General features: G+C 48.1%; 1 protein-coding gene across 8 annotated transcripts in view; it reads left to right on the top strand.

Moving 5' to 3' along the window:
• KDM2B (lysine demethylase 2B) overlaps positions 1-16,470 on the top strand; it is a 1,898,564-nt gene extending 1,882,094 nt beyond the window's left edge. For all 8 annotated transcript variants that reach the window (XM_069619581.1, XM_069619583.1, XM_069619582.1 and 5 more), the window contains one exon: positions 15,304-16,470. In XM_069619581.1, coding sequence (XP_069475682.1) covers positions 15,304-15,485 — 182 coding nt within the window. In that variant the 3' untranslated portion in view covers positions 15,486-16,470. The remainder of the gene's footprint in view (positions 1-15,303) is intronic.
• Positions 16,471-20,299: the final 3,829 nt, after the last annotated feature.

Below are 20,299 nucleotides of genomic sequence, written 5' to 3'. Positions count from 1 at the left end.
TAACCACATCAGCTGCTTACTCTACACGCATTGCTAATAATACCACACTTTTAGCTAGTTATGACGCATAGTGGGGTTTCCTTCAAGGCAATTTAGACGCATGTCCCTGAGCCAACAAAGTCTCAATTACAAAGGATTGTTAAAGAAGGAAGGAACGTCGCACACAATATTTTAAAGAACACTCTTGATTTTGTGGAAACAGCAGGCAGAATTCTCAGAGAATTTCCCAGTAGAAGAATCAGTCTTGTTTGGTAAAGCTATAGATGATCCCTTAGAAACAGCTTAAAAAGAACACAACACATTGAAAACTTTAAACCAGATCTCCAACAAACCATATGTTTAATGCAGGGTATTCAATCCTGGTGGTTCTTTTGTGCCCAAGTCTTCTCAAGACCCACGCAGTCAGGGTTCTCCCCTCTGGCTCTTCTCCCTTGTAATCGCCCAACAGCAAGGCTTTAGTCGAAAAGGTCGGGGTAGAAGCGCAGCCCCTAGTGGCTCCTCGAACCCCACCAGCAAGATTTGCCTGTCTGGGTACCCTCCCATGCACCCCCAGTAGGAGTCTGAATTACTCAATTCATCCACGCATTGGAGGAGGTAACATCAGATCAGTGCTACCGACAGTAACCAACGGATATTCCATCGATTTCCTTCAAAAATCATGACACCATCCGCCAAGAGCAAGAAGGATATCCCGAGAGCACCAGATCATCCTACAAGTGGAAGGAGCAATATAACTCGTCCCTGTTCAAGAGGTAAACCAGGGTATCTATTCAGTGTACTTCCTTGTACCAAAAAAGGACCCAACTATCTACCCTGTTTTGGATCTGCGTCCTGCAAACAAGTATGCCAAACAACAAAGATTCAGGATGACTATGCTACAGGAATGAATCCCACTTATAAAACGGGGGGATGAAATGGCAACATTGGATATGAAAGATGCATACTTTCAAATTTCAATATTGTCATCACGCAGAAAATACCTAAGGTTTAAATTAGAAACACACTACCAATTCAGGGTACTACCATTTGGCATCGCTTCAGCGCCAAGGGTATTCATCAACATGCTTGCAGCGGTAGCAGCACACTGCAGGCAGTCAATCCCAGTATACCCTTACCTCGACGACTGGCCGATTAACAAGAGACACGCCACAAGCTTGTCTGAAAACACCCAACAGTCTATCGATCTGCTTTACAAACTAGTCTTCTCAATCAACTAAAAAAAAAATCGAGTCTCATCCCAAGCCAGATGAAACAATTTCTCAGGGCATTAATTCGAACAGAAGACTGGTACAAAACATGCTCTTCCAAATACCACAATATGTAGCCAATCAAGTAACCGTATAAAAAGCAATGCTCCTTCTTGGGATGATGGCCGTGTGCATTTACCTAGTGCCACACACTCGGTTGCATATGCGTCCTATTCAAGTGTGGCTGGCGAAACAATGTTCGCAAGCAAGTGGTCAATGGGACAATCTGGTGTTTGTTTTGCAGTCCCTTGTTCACTCTCTGCACTGATGGACGAAGAGAAAACCTTTGGATGTTGAAATAGTTCAACACTCCCGAAGTACAAACCACTCTATCCATAAACGCGTCTCTCACAGGGTGGGGTGCACAATATCTCCAACACACCGCAAACAGAGTGTGGACACACACAATGGCAAAAAAGCACATCAACCTTCTAGAACTATTGGCTGTGTAAAGCCTTTCAACACCAGCTTCAGAACAAGACTTCCTGACGTGCAGCACCACAGCGAAGTACTACATCAACAAACAAGGGGGAACACACTCTCCAAATCTGTCCAAACTAGCCCAGAACATATGGCTTTGGGCACTTCATCACAACATGTACCTACTGTCGTACATGTTCCAGGGGAACACAACTGTCTAAACGACATGCTAAGCAGGAACTTAAAGCTTCCTTCAGAGCACAAATGGCAGTTGCACAGACATCCTTCACAACGTTTTGACAAACTGGCATCAATCAAACATCGATCTCTTCGCAACACAAGAGAACGCACAATGGCGAGACTTCGCATCCAGGTATCCCCAGACATAGTCCAAAGGGAATGCTCTGTGGATGAACTGGTCAGGCAGATTTGCATACGCTGCCACCCCCCCCCCCCCCCCCCAACACCACTTCTGAACAAAATAGTCCACAAGATGCAGGTTCCATTTGATAATATCCCCGCAAAAATGTCCCCATACAAGAATGGCGCCATTTTATTGCAGCGATATTACCCCCTGAAACCTCATATTTTTTTTTTTTAAGGGAGTGGACGACATCCCCGCAACCCGTGCTCCCTTTTACCCTATAAATGTCACCTATGCCGTTTCCCGGCGACTATATATATGGCAACATTATTTATTGGCATAATATTACCTGATGCCAAGATGCACCAGGAACAAGTCAACTTATTCCATGGTTTTCACACCTGCTCAATTTGTCTCTTTGAACACCTGTTAAACGTCCATCCCCTTACAACATGCTGTTTCGGCATCAGGGAACAACTCTTCATCCATGTCCTCAAACACTGAACTTGGCAGATTGGCTCCTGAAGTCATAGAGTTTGCACATTTAAACTTGCCACAGAGATGCATGGACCGCCTCAAAAAAGCATGCAAATCCAACACGAGACATTGCTACTTCAACAAGGGGAGACGCTTTGTCATTTGATGCAAGACACACATCATCAATCCTATTGACTGCTCGCTATCCCACAGTGCTTTACCTACTTTACCTGTTAGACTTGGAGTTAGTCTTTAACTCCTTTAGAGTTCATCTGGCACTGCTTTCTGAATACACCACATCTCAAAGTAAAGTGTCTTGGTGGAAGGTTCCAGTAATTAAAGACTTTATAGAAGGGCTTAAAAGATTACACCCCACAATTGCAAATCCAACTCCTGGCTGGGACTTGAATATTGTACTTACCAAACTCATAGGTCACCCACCCTTTTGAGCCAATGCACAAAACAAGTCTTAAGCATCTAACCTACAAGACTGCGTTTCTCGTGGCTGTTACTTCTATAAGAAGAATTATAGAACTGCAAGCCCTCTCAGTTCAAGACCCATTTATAGTTATTCACAAGGACAAATTGGTTCTGTGAGCACATCCACGATTCTCACCGAAATTGATCTATAAGTTCCATGTTAACTAACCCATAGAACTGCCAGTTTTCTTTCAAAATCCTACTAATTAGGCTGAAAAAAGCCTTCATACACTAGATGTCAGAAGGGCTGTCATGCATTATCTAAACAAGGCAAAACCTCTAAGGAAAACGGACAATTTCTTTGTGTCCTTAACTACTGGAAGAGAAGGGGACCCTATCTCCAAATCGGCTATTTCGAAGTGGATTGTAAGATGCGTTCAATTGTTATTCTTTATTCAAGAAAACTTTACCTTTCATGCCTAGAGCACATTCAGCTTGAGGCACATTGGCTACTATTGCCTTTAGATGCCATTTGGAAAGAAGCTACTTGGAGCTCAATTCACACATTCGTCCAACACTACTGCTTTAAATACACATTTAAAGCAAGATTCATAGATGAGACAAGCGTTGGTAAGACATCTTTGCTGCTGTACCTTCAAACACCCCACCACCTTCTCCATGTACTGCCCGCTAGTCTATGCAAAGCATGTGATCCTAAGCAGATCCACAAGCCTCGGAAGGCATACATTTCTTGCAGTAATCGTATTTCTGGTGCTGGTATCTGGTTAGATTCATTGTATTGTATTGTTTATTTATAGAGCGCACCGGGCCGTAGGCATCTGGGCGCCTAGAAAGATTGTGGTTACATTTACACTTGCAATTACAATTAAAGATGAGCAAGAAGGAGATAGCATAGGAAAAAAAGCAGGGTACATGGAAGATTAGCAGTTACATGTGTAAGTTACTGATGGGGAGGAGACAAGCTGGGACAAGGTTAGACAATGTACAGTACAGGTTACAGGAATATATACAGTCTCCAAGTGAGTGCAGAAATATACATACATACAAATAGTGGCTAAGGTGCAGGTAGGTGCTGACAAGTAAATCTATGTGCATCTATGCATAGCAAGGCTAGGGATACCGAGAGTCATTTGAGTGCAGCCAGAGTTTAGTGCTGGTCTTAGATACTAGGGATACCGAGGTCATTCGAGTGTAGCCAACGTTTGGTGCTAGCCTTAAAGGCATGGGTGAATGGTGAGGCTGTTAAGGTATCTGGGATGGAGTTTCAGAGTTGTGCTGCTAAGACTGGAAAACTGGAACTTCCTGTTCTTGTTAGTTTAAAGCTGGGGACTTTGATGCTGTTGGATTGGGCCTGTCTAATAGGGCGGTTGGAGGTATGTTTGGTGAATCTCTCAGTTGGGTAGATAAAGGCTTTGTTGTTGAGGGATTTGTAGGTCAGATTTAGTGCTTTAAGTTGAATTCTGTCATTAATGGCTAGCCAATTGGTAGCTTGTCTTTGGTCGGGAATATGCTGGCCTTTAGGGATCCCTAAGGTTGCTCTTAAGGCATTGTTTTGGAGGGTTTGGAGTTTGTTGGTGTTGCACCCATCCTTCCTCCCCTCTTGGAGTTGAAGGTATATAGACCTCTTACACCTTTCTTTTTCTTCTCTGTTCTAACGCATACACTTTATGCTGCCTCATGTCATAAATAAAACAATCTGAGGGAACTTCGACTCGTGAAGGACCATGGGTACAGTGTACATGTCACACTCGGGATAGTATTGCAAACACGCCCAGTAGACGTCCCTTTTCAAACTTCGAAAACAAGTCATGCAATACTCTGTACCTACCACTAGATGTCAGCCTTTGCAAGGCCTGGGAATTTATGCAGATACAAGCATCAGAAATATGATTACAGTAAGTAATGTATGCCATGTACCACCTTTAAAGTTAAACCAGTAGATGATCTACTTCCTGATGATATACAGGGAGGTGACCACAGTATGGGGGTTGAGTAACCTGTGGCCTTACCAGCGCACAAATATAATTTCATGTTTAACACCCATCTGAAGACCAGCGTACCCATGTGTCCGTTCTAAAGAGCAGCGACATACTTTTAATTTGACCACAGATAGAGGGTGATGAAACAGATTGCCTAGAGGGGAACCCTCAATGAACCAAACCTACCCTGGAATTAAAAAAGCAGCCAAGTCACTGTCTCAATAAAGAAAAAAATATGAGCCATATCAGTTATGACTAGTCTCTCCAGCAGTGTTAACCGCACGTTAGCAATGTGGCACACTGGCATCCACAAATGATACGCCAACTAGTAGTATGGGCAAGATAATTCCTACAATAGTGCCTTACAATCTTTGCATTGCTAATGCTAGACCATTACTCAGCAGGTAGCACAGATCCAAATAGGATGAGGTGCAAGCCCTTTCCCTCAAAGATATCCAATGAGAATCTGAACTCCGGCTTAAGCAATTCTGGAGAATGGACACATTTCCTCCAAAATTATTAAAAGTAGCCTGGACGCAGCAAAAAACAAAGGAAGAGAGCCATGAAAGGCAGCCTTCCTGAAGCATCCTTCATAACAGGAGATGCCAGGGTTTAGGCTAGAGACACAGGCAACCCTAATCAATATTTTAGTATATGAGGAACATTTATTTGGCAATGCACTAGATGTCCTTGAAAAGACAATAAACATGAGGCACCTAAGTCTATGGGTCCTTAATCAGGTAGAACAAGAAGAGAGTTTGCTCAAAGAGAGGATAAAGGTCCTAGCCATCATCCCCATACCAACAAACCTTTCAGGGTGTTGAAATCACCCAATGTTTCTGGCCACAATCCAACAGGGATGCAGCCAAATACACTAGCAGCAGCAGAGAATACTTCCAGCAGAAACCAGGCCTAGGTTGATATGTAGCGCTGCCAAATGTGGAAGAGCAGTATAAAAGTGACTCTGAACACCAAGAACTGATTGCCCATAAGTGGGGGGCAGTCACCACAGATCAGTGGGTCTTGGGCATAGTATGATGCAGATACTGTATTGAGTTCCTGATTTACCTGTACAATATTCTGCCAAAAAGAAGATCACCTTCAACCCATCCTGGCAGAAGTCACAGCTCTCCCGCTAAAGAGGGCTCTAAAGGGGGGGGGGGGTACCTAAAATGCATAAAGGCAAGGGAATACATTCAACTTATTTCCTTTTACGTCAGAAGAGAACATTGCTCCTCATAGTAGACTTGAGCCGGGCAATGCATTTGTGAAGCCAAAACACTCCTTTCGAATGGATTGTGTCCTCCCACATATTCCTCATCTTTTACAGTTGTTGTCCAGCTTCTGCTGCTTCGGCAAAACATTTTCGGCAGAGGGTGCTGTGCATCGATGGCGTCGAGTCGATATCCCTCGAAGGCCTCTGTAGAGGGTGATGTCATTGAAGGGCATATATAGCATGCTCAGCGCCAGTTGGCCTCAGTTCCATTTTTTTTGCGCCTCATCTTGTGATGTCTTGGTTACATACATGTCTCAAAAATATGTCCTCTTCATCAACACAGATGACTCCGAGGTCTGATTTCAAGAAGTGTCGGGACTGCGGGTCTAAAATGTCACTCATTGACCCGCACTGCATCTGTTTGTGGTGCCTGGGAGCAGACCACGACACCTCTGACTGTTCGAAATGCAAGTCCATGACTGGAAAAGCCTTGAGGGAATGGAAGGGGGAAATTGCAGGTAAGAAAAACCTCTGAAAAGTAATCTACCCGATCCACGAAGCCTCCGAACGACGAGTTAAGAGGGGACTCTCCTCGGAGAAAGAAGGCCAAGCGATCCAGGTCGAGGAGTGGCTCACACCACTCGTATTCGTCCTCGAAGAAATCGGAGAGAAGGCACCGTCGGTCGAATTTGTTTTTGTCAGACTTTTCCCAAAATTGGGTTGCTTGCCCTACTAAAAAGTTCACTCCAGCTGAGTGGGAAGCCTTCAGGGCAGAAATATAAAAGATTTTTGAGAAACAAAAAGGCTATTTTCCTACCAAGTCTTTGAAAGAAGCTGGAAAGGAAAGGTCTTGTCCGGAATCCCATGCGCCCTCAAGCCCGGTAAAAAGGCCTGGTCCGCATTGTGAGCCCTGGAGCCCTCGATCTGATGTTACATCAAAGGAACATACAAGACGTAGGGAAAAGTCAAGGTCGAAGCCATCAACCTTCGACGCTGTCTGTGCCTTCAACACCCACCAGGCCTTCGATGTTGATGCCGAAGCCTTCGACGTTAGCCGCGCCACGTTTGCAAGCTGTGCTGTCCAGGCCGAGCACCCTTCCTAAGTCGGCGACGATTAAGAAATAATCAACAACTTCGACGTCGAAGCCCATTGTTCAAAAACCAAACAAAATATATGCTCCACTCCCGAAAAAGTTCTTTAAATCTCTAACTTCTATTTGTGAAGAAGAGGAGCGGTCTGAGGATGATGAAGCACCATTTGGCTTGCAGTACGGTACTCCCGATCTACCAGAGTTTTATCTTTGAAGAGTCCAGAATGAAGGACCTTTATGACAACTTGCAAGCAGGTTAGATACCTCGCCCAATCTTGAATTCGGAAAGCCAGAGGCTGGGGAGCATGCGGATGCTTCCTACAGGCAGCGCATGTCAAAAGTGGTCAAATACATGGGTTGGAGTAGGCCTCTACTGCCTTATGAGCAGGACAACCTCACTGACATTCTGGATAAGGGTCCACAATCTGATCCTATTTTGCCTTTCCATATGGCATTGCAGAAAAGGGTGGCTAGGAACTGGGAGACTTTGTATTTCACTCCCGCAGTTGATAAGAACTTGACTAAAAAATACCGCCCTTCCAGTAGTGACCCTGACTACCTGTCAAAACACCCCACTCCAGCGAGTCTGGTGGTGCAGGCAGCTACTGCTACTTCCAAACAAGCGGCGTACCCTACCATCCCTCCTGATAGGTATGGCAAATGCGTAGATGGATGAGCGAGGAAGGCATTTTCTTCAGGGAGCATGGCCTAAAGTCTGCCAACTCCACTTGTGCCCTCGCAAAGTTTTCTTACACTCTATGGGATTGTATTTCCATGGCGGCAAAGCACATTCCCGAAGGGGATGAAAGAGGCGGCGGCTTAGCTATTAAGGACAGCAAAGAGGCCATGTGTGAGTCTTCTCAATCAGGTTTGGATTCTGCAGATAGTATCAGCAGAACTATGGCTACAAGCACCTTTATGCCCAGATTTGCGTGGTTGAGAAAGTCGGGTTTTGCACCTGATGTGCAATCTAGACTTCTCAATATGCCTTTTGACAGGTCTCATCTTTTTGGCAACAAGGCTGCAGCCAAGTCTTTAGGTGCCGCTATTAGGCAACCTTAGCCTTTTTGTCCTAGTGGGCAACCTTGTTGGGGTAGATAGTTTCTCTACTACTCCTCAGTTGGAAGGGCGGGAAGAATGGCCTGTCAAAGAGGCCAGAGAAGTTTTCCTCGTGGTGGACGAGGTAGAGGTGCAAAGCCAGCTCAAGCAGCAGCCTCCTTACCATCAGCCACTGCATCAGCCGCCTCAAAACAACTCTGAGGTCTTGAGTCACAAATCTCCAGTAGGGGGCAAACTGTCTCAGCATCTAGAAGAATGGCGAGACATTACTTCAGATGCTTGGGCTTTGGAAACAGTAGCCTATGGTTACTGCCTTCTTTTCATAAGACCTCAGAACAATCCACTGGGGGAACTACTCTTTGAGGATTCCAGATCCTCTCCTTCTGCAGGACATTCTAATCCTGCTAGAGAAAGGCGCTAGAGAACCAGTGCCTGTAGCGGAGAGGAACGAGGGATGGTACTCCCCTTATTTTGTGGTGCCCAAGAAGGATGGAGGACTGAGACCCATCTTGGACTTACTTAAGATACTTGAACAAGTTCCTCAGGAAGGACCAGTTCAAGATGGTCACACTTTCTCAGATCCTTCAGGCCCTCCAACTCGAGGATTGGTTGGTGTCATTGGACCTTCAGGATGCTTCTTTACATGTGCCAATTCATCACAAGCACAGAAAATACCTGAGGTTTGCAGTTGGCGGTTCTCATTCTCAATTATGAGTTCTGCCATTCAGGCTGACCTCCGCCCCAAGGGTTTTCACCAAACTGATGGCGGTAGAGGCAGCAAGTCTCAGGAGAGGGGGGGATTCACGTCTACCCCTACCTGGACGATTGTCTGATCATGGCGTGTTCCCTCCGAACTAGTCCTGCATCATCTCAACGTCACCTGCCACTCTCTTCACAGACTGGGCTTCTCCCTTAATTACAAGAAGTCCCATAAGACACCTTCTCAAAAGCTCACATACATCGGAGCAGTACTAGATACATTCTTGTGAAAGAGCTTTCCACCTGAGGTGAGGGCTCAAGACATTCTTCAGATGGTTACCAAATTTCAGAGTGCCCAGAGTCTTCCGGCCTTCGATTTTATTTTGAGGTTGCTCAGCCTCATTGCATCCTGCATTTTTCTGGTGCCAGAGGCCCGCCTGATGAAGAGATCCCTCCAGTGGGCCCTAAGAAAACAATGGTCCCAATTCTCAGGAAAGATGTCGGGCCGACTTCAGATTCCAACCAGAGTCTCGCAGGAACTTCTCTGTTGGCTCTGCGAAGAGGATATTCTGAAGGGAGAACCTTTTTGGCAACCTTGACCAGAGATTACAGTAGTGACGGATGCCTCACTCACAGGGTGGGGAACCCACGCCAACGATCTAACAATCGGCGGTCGTTGGTCTCCATCGGAGTCCAAACTACACATCAACTAGCACAGGTTGGTAGTCTGTTGGCTTCATCCCCTCATTATATTAAGTTGCTTTCACATGCTCCACCATCCCTCTCCCATACTAGCAGGGAAACACTTGCCAGAGCATTGATTAGCTCCAGGCTTGATTATTGCAGTAGCCTGTTAATTGGTCTCTCAAATGGTGAGCTTAATAGACTGCAAGTTGTGCGGAATAATGCTGTTAGGGTTGTCCTGGACAAGAAAAGGTCCGATCATATTTCTGAGGCGAGAAGGGAACTTCACTGGCTCCCTATTGGGGAACGTATCTTCTTCCGGCTCTTATCCATCTCTTTTCATTGCCTGAAACATTCAGGGCCTAGTTATCTCAGTGAGGAACTACGACCTAAAGTGAGGAAACATAATCTCAGATCCAACAACCAATATCATCTTATGATTCCGGTATGTAAACTATCGCAAACTAAGGCTGGTGCCTTTTTCTCTGCAGCTCCTGTGGCCTGGAACAATTTGCCTTTTAAACTGAGATCAGAAAACTCCATTCATGTATTTAGAAAAGGTCTGTAGACAAATTTGTTTATACCACTGGTATACTAATCTCTTGATCTTCTCACCTATGTTTTCTGCCCAATTATTTATATCATTTTTTTGTCAGCGCCCTTAAGCCTTCGGGTCAGTGGTTTCTGCACTATACAAATGTTAAATAAATAAATAAATAAATCTTTTGGAGCTGAGAGCAATCAGACTAGCGCTGAAGGCTTTTCTGCCCTCTGTACTGGGAAAGACTGTCCTGATAATGACGGACAACACAGTGGCCATTTACTACCTCAACAAGAGAGGTGGTGTAGGGTCACTACCACTGTGCAGAGGGGCAATGCAGCTCTGGTACTGGGCAATTCAAGAAGGAATCTCCCTATCGGCAGTTCACCTAGCCGGAGAGGAGCACACAGCGGCGGACGCTCTGAGCAGGCAGAGCACAGTCTCCCACACGTGGGAACTAGCTCAGGAAGTCCTTCAAGAGTTCTCCAGCATGGGGTCTGGCATGGATTCACATGCTCATGATTATGCTCATGAATATTCCCTGTCGTCAAGCTGCAAATCCTCTGTAAAAGAAAAAACTGTTTAAGTTTTGTTTCTAAACTGTATTTGATCAGTGAGCTCTGGGTCAAACTGCCCCCAGCCAATGACTGCCCTCTACCTAAGCCCCTCCTCTGGTAGCCATCTTCAGAGTTTTACCGCACGTTCAAGTGTTGGTAGTCCTCACGTTTTGCCCTTCAAGCTTTTCTGTGTTTTTCGTTTTTTGTACTAGAGAGCTCTATTTTTCGGTCAATCAAACCCTTGAGCTCCATCGTTCTTCCTTCCGATTAACGGGGACCTGTTTTTCGGCATCTTTCATCGCCTCTCAAGGGCAGAAAACGTAGTGTTCTTCTTGGAAGCTTCCAGAAGTCTTCAGACCTACACCACGCTGGTTCATGTTGTCGGAGAAGGAGGACAGAGCTTCCCTCTTCACGCTGTGCACCAGCTGCGGTTTGCTAAATGTTTATTCGGATGACAAGCATTCCCGGTGCCTGTATGGTCTACACCCGGCACATAAAGAAGATGATGATCTGCTGTGGCTTCACCAAGCACACAATGAAGGATCGACACATCTGGTTGGCGGCGTGGCTCCAGACCAAGACCTCTACCCTGGGTGATTCTCCGGGGCATGTCTCTTCCGGATCCAGCCAACATGAGCAAGCTTCTAAGTCATTTGAGGGTGCTCCACCCGTGGGGGCCCAACACAAGGTCAAGCACCGCAAATCCGCTTCCGTCGTGGTTGCCGCTCCAGCGGGTCCCGTGAGGGTCAGGGCGCGTTTGTCATCCCCATCGGCCTCTATCTCCAGCCACCGCTCCAGCTCTTCATCCAAGTGGAAGTCAGCTACCCCAGGGAAGCTGCAAGAAACACCTGATAAGGCCAAACAGGGTAAGGTGTCCGAACTGTCCGTGAAAGAGAAGGCCAAGCAGGACAAGGGGTCCGAGCTGCCCGTGAAGGAGAAACTGAAGATGGCTGACCAGCCGGTGACGGCCCAGGTGGGCCAGGCCAAATCCTCCTCCTCCTCGATCAAGTTGGTGGTGGTCTCCCTTTCGAACGCAAAAGGGACTGACCCTGTGAAGGGTGCCCCCGCGACAGCCAGAGTGTCTACCGGCCAGGAGAGAGTCTTCATTCAAGCCGATAGAAAAGAACCCGGAGAAGAAGATGCCAGACCTCAGTCCGAGACCGCCCCCTCAGGACCCGAAGAAGGGGTGGGGGGGGATGAAGAACTCCAGGGCACGGACATTTCTTCATCCGAGGAGATTGAGGTTCTTTCCGTCTACACCATCCAGGGTGGTGTTGACGAGGATGGAAATGTCGGAGAGATGCCTGGCGGCAGCAGCTACGTCGATACCGTTGAGGGCGCTGGGGGTGACGACATGGGTGGTGGGCCCACTGTCGCTGTTCCCCAGGTGTCCCCTAGGGATTTGCCGCAGGACATCCTCTCGACACTCCACACGCTGGTGTCGGAGATTCAGAGGAGATTGCCGACAGCTCCACCAGCACCAGTGGTGCCACCGGTGACCCCCACCGGGGCAGCCATCAGCGAAGAAGAGGTAGAAACACCCTACGCCTCCATTCCAACAAGATTGAACCGGCCAGGACGTGGGGCCCCCACCCATGCACCCCGGTGGGAGGCCGGCTGGCGAAATTCATCAGCGTGTGGGAGACCATCTCCACCAATCGATGGGTGCTGGTCGCTCTCGCCCATGGACACACCTTGGAATTTCAAGGAAAGTTTCAGCGAATACCACCAATGGCCTGGGAGGAAAATCACATCCCTCAGCTGCTGCTTGAAGTTCGAGCCATGTTACGAAAAGGGGCAATAAAGCTGGTTCCACGGCGACTCCGGGACTCTCGTAAGAAAAGACCGGGGGCTGGAGGCCCATTCTCGACCTACGACTCAACAAGTACATAAAGTCCCAGAAGATCAGGATGCTCACGCTGCAGCAGATGCTCGGCCAGCTGGAGGAGGGGGACTTTCTGTCGTCGTTGGAGCTAGAGGATGCGTATTTTCACATTCCCATACACAAAGGACATTGAAAGTTTCTGCGCTTTGTCGTTCAAGGGAAGCATTACCAGTACAAGGCTCTTCCCTTCGAACTGAAGTCGGCGCTCAGTTTTCACTAAGTTCTTGGCGCCGTTGACAGCCCATCTACGACTGCAAGGGATACACGTGTATCCTTACCTGGACGACTGGCTCATCCGGGCCAGGTCAAAGGACATCACCATCGAACACACTGCAAGGACCGTCCGGCTGCTAACGGAACTGAGGTTCTCGTGAATTATGTGAAGTCCTGCTTGATTCACGCGCTATTCCTGAGATCCAGGCTCAACACAGTGTCATGCCCGGCGTCCCCGTCGGAGGAAAGGATGACGGCCATCTTGAGCAAAGTGCAACGACTGTTGGCACTGAAGGTTGCCACGGTAAGGTCCATCAAGTCTCTACTCGGCATGATGTCATGCATATACCTGATTCGGCTCTGCCGGTTGCGGTTGCGCCCGCTACAGGAATTCAACGCCTGTTGGGTCCAGTTGGAGGAGTTCCGTCGAGCGATAAGATGATGGGGCGTGCGCTCCAATATGAGCGGAGGCACGGATTTCCAGAGCCCCCTGTACCAGGAGATGGTCACGACAGACGCTTCCCTGGAGTGATGGGGAGTCCACGCCAGACGTCTCCACGCGAGAGGCCTGTGGCTGCCAGAGGAGAAGATGCTACACATACTGGAACTACAGGCTGTGTTTTGGGCCCTCAGGTCGTTTCCGCCATCCCTCAAGGGCAAAGTGGTAAGGGTCTTCACGGACAAGACCACCAAAATGTTTTACATCTCTCCAAGGAGGCGCAGGAGTTGTGGCACTGGGCTGTCGCCCAGGGGATGTTCCTCATTCCGTTTCTCCTGGCAGGGGTAAAGAAAACCATTGCAGACTCCCTCCGCAGGGAGCTGTGCTCTTGCCACAAGTGGGAGCTTCTGCAGGATCAAGTGGACAACCTTTTCCTCAAATGGGACAATCCCCAGATCAATCTGTTTGTGACAGCAAAGATCACCAAGTGCCACAGGTTTCGCCAGCAGATCCCCCTAGCCGGGGAGCATGGAGGACGCATTCTCATTCCCTTGGGCAGGCCTCTTTTTGTATGCGTTCCCTCCATTGCCACTTCGAGTCATCAGTCAACTCAAACGGTACCGGTGCAGGATGATCCTAGTCGCACCAGCGTGGCCGAGGCAGATCTGGTACCTCGACCTTCTCAGCAGGTCCGCATCCCCTCCACACGTTTGTTGGTTCCAGTTTTATTTATACAATGTTGCTGCTTGTAACCTTAACTTCACAATACCACAGCGGCTGCTGCTGCTCCTCCCAGCCTTGGTCAGTTACGCAGGAGGGCCTTCGGTATCTCCGACACACAATGCAGGATTCTACAGTCTGGTTTCCTGGCCTTCTTGGTTTTAGCCTTTCTCCTCTCGTTCAGCTGCCAACTCGAAACTGTTGTTCCTTCGTGTGCTTTGCCTCGCTCAGAGTGTGCTCCGCCTTTTATCCGTGTGGGGAAGTTTCATGGAAGTCAGGTGTGAATGATTGTCAGTAATTGCCTCATCTTGCCTGACAATAGTATTGGACATGTCGGGTATACAGCTTGGGTGTGAGTCTGTTTTCTCCCAGAACGGTCTGTCTGAGAGAAAATGTTTGTGGAGGGAAAAGGGGGTGGGGTGGGTTTAGTTTCTAAATATCCTATTGGGTAGGATGGGTTAAAGGTGTTACAGGGAGGGGAATACTGCATCTCACCATACAGTGTCCCACTCCCCGAAGACCCCTCACCCTAGTGATCCTCCCGCACCGGCCCACCCCCAGGGTCTGATCCACAGGGACTAGCGGGTGAGACACCTTCTGGTTTCTCACAGGGCCAGACACAGTACATTCCAGTTGCATTTCAGACACTGGGAAAGTGTGGTGCAAATTTGTATAACTTTCTTGTATCGGGGCATTATTAGAAATCCCAGACGATATTTCGGAGTGTTTTAGGAACAGTGATCTGCAACCCTTTTGATGGGTTTAATGCTGCACCTTCATGGTGTGGTGAGTCTCTGAATGCCACTCATCCACCCTCTGGGAAGGCACGTTGTGTAGCTGCAAGACCAACCTAGTCCCTAGTGGCTCACCCATCTCTCCTATTGATATGGGTAGTTTTTTTAACTCACCACATCACCCATCAGATCTCCCCTGGGGATTAACACTTCAACTGGGCTTAGAACAACTTTAACAGCATGGGTTAGGATTCATGTTTTTATTCCGTGTTTTTTTGTTGGGGTTTTTTGCTGTTAATTTTACACCACTTTTTTCCCAGCATGTAGAGATGCACACTTGGTGTGTAGTTGATAAGTCGGAGATGCTTTCATTGGACTAGATTGCACCCTTCATTGTTTCATAAATTCTCTGTGTGTAATGTTTTGCTTCTTTAGGTGTGCATGAAGGCATATGCTTTGTGTGTCCCTGCAATGTTTACAATAGTAATTTAAGAACATACTGGCCCTTAAACTGAACTTAATTTTTTTCTCTTTCAGATTGCAACAAGATTACTGATCAGTGCCTGACTTACTTTAAACGTTGTGGGAATATCTGTTCACTTGACTTTCGGTACTGCAAGCAGGTGACCAAGGACAGTTGTGAGCAGTTTATAGCAGAAATGTCTGTAATTGTACAATTTGGACAAGTGGAAGAAAAACTCCTGAGAAAAGTGAGCTAGTTCACGGGACGCTTGTAAATATGAGAACCATGTAAAGAAATGTTGAACTTTATTTTTGGAACACGTGGGATTTTGCAGACCATATAGAGGTTTCGTCTTCGTGAGACGAGAAAAATAAATTCTAAAGTCTTAGTACTGCACTTCAACCTGTGACATTAAATATGGTCTACTTGGATGTTCCAGCTTTGGCCTTTTGATCCATGAAGCAACTGTTATTTACACTGGAATGAAGAGTTAACCTGTCGTGACTACTGTTTTGAGGAACCAAATTTGTACTTGGATAAAAGATCAATTCCTGCTCCCAAGTTTTGAATCTTCCAGTTTGTTTGTTCCCGGTTGATCACAAACCGCATTCAAGCCTCCTGAGCAAAGGATTTTTTGTTACACATTATGCAGAAATATTTTTGTATAAAATTGTTCAAACGGTACGTTATGCAGCATTTGGATGCATACAAGAGTTCTTTCCTTTGGATTGTCAATTTTAACTGTACTTCAAATTGTCAGCGATTAAGCATATATTAAATTTGTGATCTGTAACCAGATCAGTAAATTGAGAAGTCTTTCAATATTTTACATGCTTCACTGGCAGTTTCTTCCTGCTTTAATTACTTTAAATGACACAAGGATGCTGTGCACATGAGATGTAAATTTAGTTGGACTAAAACTCATAGCTATATTTCCTGCACAGAACGACTGTATTCCTTTGAGGTTCAATTTTCAGATGTTGCAAAACAAAGCAGGGTTTTTACACCAAGCATGATCTTTTATCCTTTAGAGCTTATTTATACAGTAAGAAGTTCAGCAGCTAAGTGGTCAAACTGTATGTAGTGTGAGCAAAGTCCTTATTTAGGTTTTATAAACTTTTTATTGACAGTTTGTAAATCATATGCCTCCTTAAGTGCCATTGTTGTAAGGTGATGTTTTTGTAGACCTACCTGGTGCAGTTTAACATATATTGCATTTGTATAAAAATTATTGAAAGCCATGGTGAGTACATTTATTTAGCATCTAATGTGTGTAGTGCTGCAGTTCGACTGGAAATTATTCATAGGTAATGAAAATGTAATTTGCTACATCATTTAACATGGTGTATGCAGAGACCCACAATTAATCTCATGCCAACCTCGGGTTGAATGTAGTGGGTGCATGTGTTTGTTTCTCGTGTAGTCCTTTGATGCTACAACCTACTTGGTCTGTCATCTTTCACCGAAAACCCATCAGTTAAAAAGGAGCCCAGTGCACACGTGGGACCTTGGGGTTTGCTGGCTGGCTGGCTGTCTACATTATTTACCTTTTCTCCCTTTGCTCATGACTGAGCCTTCTTTGCATAGCTGGGGTATCTGCCCTTTTTTTAGTTTTGGCTGAAAGTTGGCAAAGAGTATTCCTGTGTTGATGGGTTTTTAGATTGATGTAAGGATGTAAGTAGGCTTTTTCATTACTGGTGTACATGCATATAAGCATAGTGCATGCATGCTATCTTGCGGTTTCCTTTCTGGCGTGCAGGTATCCAATCAGCTTGTTTGTGTCTTGCCACTCCCCATTCTGCCAGCATGTCTGAGTGCAGGTCCAAGTAAATTAGGAAAGACTGCAGAGCCTTGTAATTTATGAAGTCCGAATCAGTCTGTTTCTCATCACTAGTACTGATACGTTCCGTCCCATTTCCTCCAACATGGGAACGGTACCGAAATGTTTGGCAGTGAAAAATGAGCTACCCCTTTAAATTTAGCATAGCACGGCCCCTGGCGTAGGAATGCCGGCAAGACCCCGACCTCTGGCACCTCACCTCATTCCTTTTTTCCGCATGGACAGTGTCGGACCTGACAGCTAGGCGCAGAGACTTTTTTCAACTTTCTTCATGCTCCCTGACTTTTGTTATTTCTTCACCTCCCTTCGGTGCCTCGCCTCCCCTGGTGCATTTCGGCTGCAGGAGACTTCACAAATTGCACATCCTGTGATCAGTCGTTCCCGGACTCGGACCCCCATGCGCTCTGACTTGAGTGCCTGGTGCCCGACCACTACTGGGATGTGTGTGTGGCTTGCGGCTCTCTCGGTCACCGAGCCTTGAAGAATTGTCTTTCTTGCTGGAGGTAGATCTTCCCTTCTTCTCCACCCGGTAATCTAATGAACTTCGTCGTAAGTACCCTGCATCAAGAAAAGGTAGGTCCTTTGTTCACCAGGGCCCCTCGGCACGGGGACTCCTTCCCAGGGCCTCCTAGTGGAAAGGGGACCTTGGACTCTGGATCTAACAGACCCGAGGCTGTTAAGACTACCCGCTCCCAAGCAAAGGGCCCCAGGGGCTCTTCCAGGCGGTCCACCGAGGGGTGATGCAGCTCGTTGTCCTCTTCTGCACCATAGTGCAAGCAATTGTGTTTTGCTTCTAGGAGTCCGTTCTAAGCAAGATCCCGGATGACTACCTGCTCCATAGCCGAGGGCGCTCAGCCATCCTCCAGAGCCACCTCTGAGGTAGTCATGCAGGGCGATTAGACTGCCGGCCCGCTGGCTGAAGGCTCTGGGCCTACCAGAGCCATCTCCAAGGTCAGCGCTTCTGCTTCAGGCTTGAGAGACAAGGAGTCGTCCTCCATGTTGGAGCCAGCATGAGGTGCTAGTCCTGCTTGCTCTCCCTCCCAGGGCGTGGCACCAGGCCCAGAGCTGGCGGAAAAGCACACAGCAGAGGCTGTAAGGACAGCGGCCATCTTGGATCCTGACTCAGGACCTCAACCGGTTCCTTCGCCATCAGAGTGGGTCACTCGAGAGGGTTCTAGTCCTATTCCTTCGGGGAGTGGTGCTGGGCTTTATGGCGCATGCGGATGGTCTCCACTGGGTATATTTATCCCTTTCAGCCTTTTGGATACCCGCTACAGGCTGTGCTGCGCTTCGATCAGGAAAGAAGCCCGCGATCTGGCGGCCTGCGAGGACCACATTTTTAGCGCTTCCTCCTTATGTGCTCCGCTCCAGACGTCAGGTTTCCTCCAGGGCCTCATCAAGGAGGTGGTTCCGCAGGTCGTACCTCCTTAGGTCTCCTCCCCTGGGTCGCACTCCAGGAGTCCAGTACTGCAGCTGTTCCTCCTCCAGTCCAGGTCCAGCCAGTGCTTCCGAGCCTTCCATCTCCAATACCACCTACGCCTCCTCCCCCGCAGTCCCCTCTTGGTGTCCTGCCGCCTTCGGGCTCTGACCGGGGGATGGGAGGTGGCCTCCGGCTCCTGCACGATCCAGACTCCCCTCTGTCTGGCAAAAAAAAGGGTGGGTGCGATGATGGGGACAACGACACGCCAGGAAGAACCTTTGGCATCGGTGAAAGCATTTCATGACCGTCTTCAGGGTCTTGCTGGCATTTTGGGGGTCCCTCAGCCAGAGTAGGCCCCCCAGGAATCGGGGGTGTTGGCGGAGGTCCTGGCCCAGCACGCCACAAGCCATGCTGGAATTCCCCTTCAAAAAGATGTCCTTTCGGTGGCTAGAAAGGTCTGAGAGAACCCCGGGGCCAACGCCCAGATGAACAAGAAATTGGACAGCTGGTTTAGGCTCTTCGATGGGGAACCAGTCCACCTGGCCTCCCACCCGCAACCGCACTCTTCAGTCGTGGCAGCGACCTCCTTTGTATTCAAAGCCATCCACGGCAGGGGCCATCTCCAGCTGTCTGTCCAAAGAGGACAAGGCCCTCGAGTCTTTTGGCAGGAGATGTTATCTCAACACCAGGCTGCACTTCTTGTGTCAGGCTAACGATGATGCCCTCCTAGCCACGGCGAACCAGAAGCTGTGACGAGAGATTGGGGAGTTCTTGCATGACGTCCCCTGGAGAGTCAAGCCTCCTTCAAGATCAGACAGGTCCCCCAATGACCACAGGAGGCAGCAGCAGAGGACCTTCCAGTGCTTTTAAAGGCCCGACCTCTTCCGCTCCCGCCTCGGATGCCAAAAACCAATGATGTAATGGTCAGGGAACACTGCTCGCCTTTAGGGTGCCAGCTGGCTCTCTTCATGGACAGCTGGAAGTATTGTTTCAGGAGTACTTGGATTCTTTTAGTAGTCTCCATGGGCTTCAGTTTTCCTTTTCCTCTGCCCTCTTCTGCTCCTCTGATTCACATAGGATCCCCGGTGCTGTTGCAGGAGATCCTACTTCTTTTGGACATGCAGGTGGTGGAGCTGATTCCTCAGTCAGACAAGGGCTTCGGCTTCTACTCCAGGATTTTTGCGGTACCCAAGAATGACCAGGCTGGCCTGGGGGTGCAGTCCTGGACCTGTTATTCCTCAACCTATCTTTACCTCTCGAACGCTTCAGGATGATAACCCAGCACACATAGCGGAGTCACTGTGCGGAGGGGACTGAATGTGTTCCCTAGCCCTCAAAGATGCTTACCTTCATGTCCCCATCGATCTGCAGCACCGGAAATTTCTGTGGTTTAAGATCATGTTGCACCACTTCAGTAGAGGGTGCTTCCCTTTGGCCACAGTTTGGCACCTTGTGTGTTCACGAAGCTCAGGAATGTGGTGGCCTCCTTCGCCTGGAGGGCCACCACCTATACCCCTATCTGGATGACTGGCTGGTGAGGGCCAGTTCGCCCAAGGGGGCAGTGCACTCATGCTAGCAGATGTTCTTCACCAGCTAGGGTTCTCCCTCAACAACTGGAAGTTGCAGTTGACCCCCGCCCATGACCTGGTTTTCCTTGGGGTGTGCAGGGACACGGCCGTGCAGAGGGTGTTCCCCACGTTCGAAAGGCTCCAGTCCCTCCGGAAGGCGATCAGGCACTTTCTGGCCAACTCCACCACCTCAGTCTGGTGGTTCCAGCACCTTTTGGGCCTGACGGCATCTTACGTGCAGC

The sequence above is a fragment of the Ambystoma mexicanum genome, chromosome 10 (assembly GCF_040938575.1).
Source record: "Ambystoma mexicanum isolate Mex_15411 chromosome 10, UKY_AmexF1_1, whole genome shotgun sequence".
NCBI classification, from domain to species: Eukaryota; Metazoa; Chordata; class Amphibia; order Caudata; family Ambystomatidae; genus Ambystoma; species Ambystoma mexicanum.
Note: the sequence above shows the minus strand (reverse complement) of the source record. Positions and strands in the feature narration are given on the sequence as shown.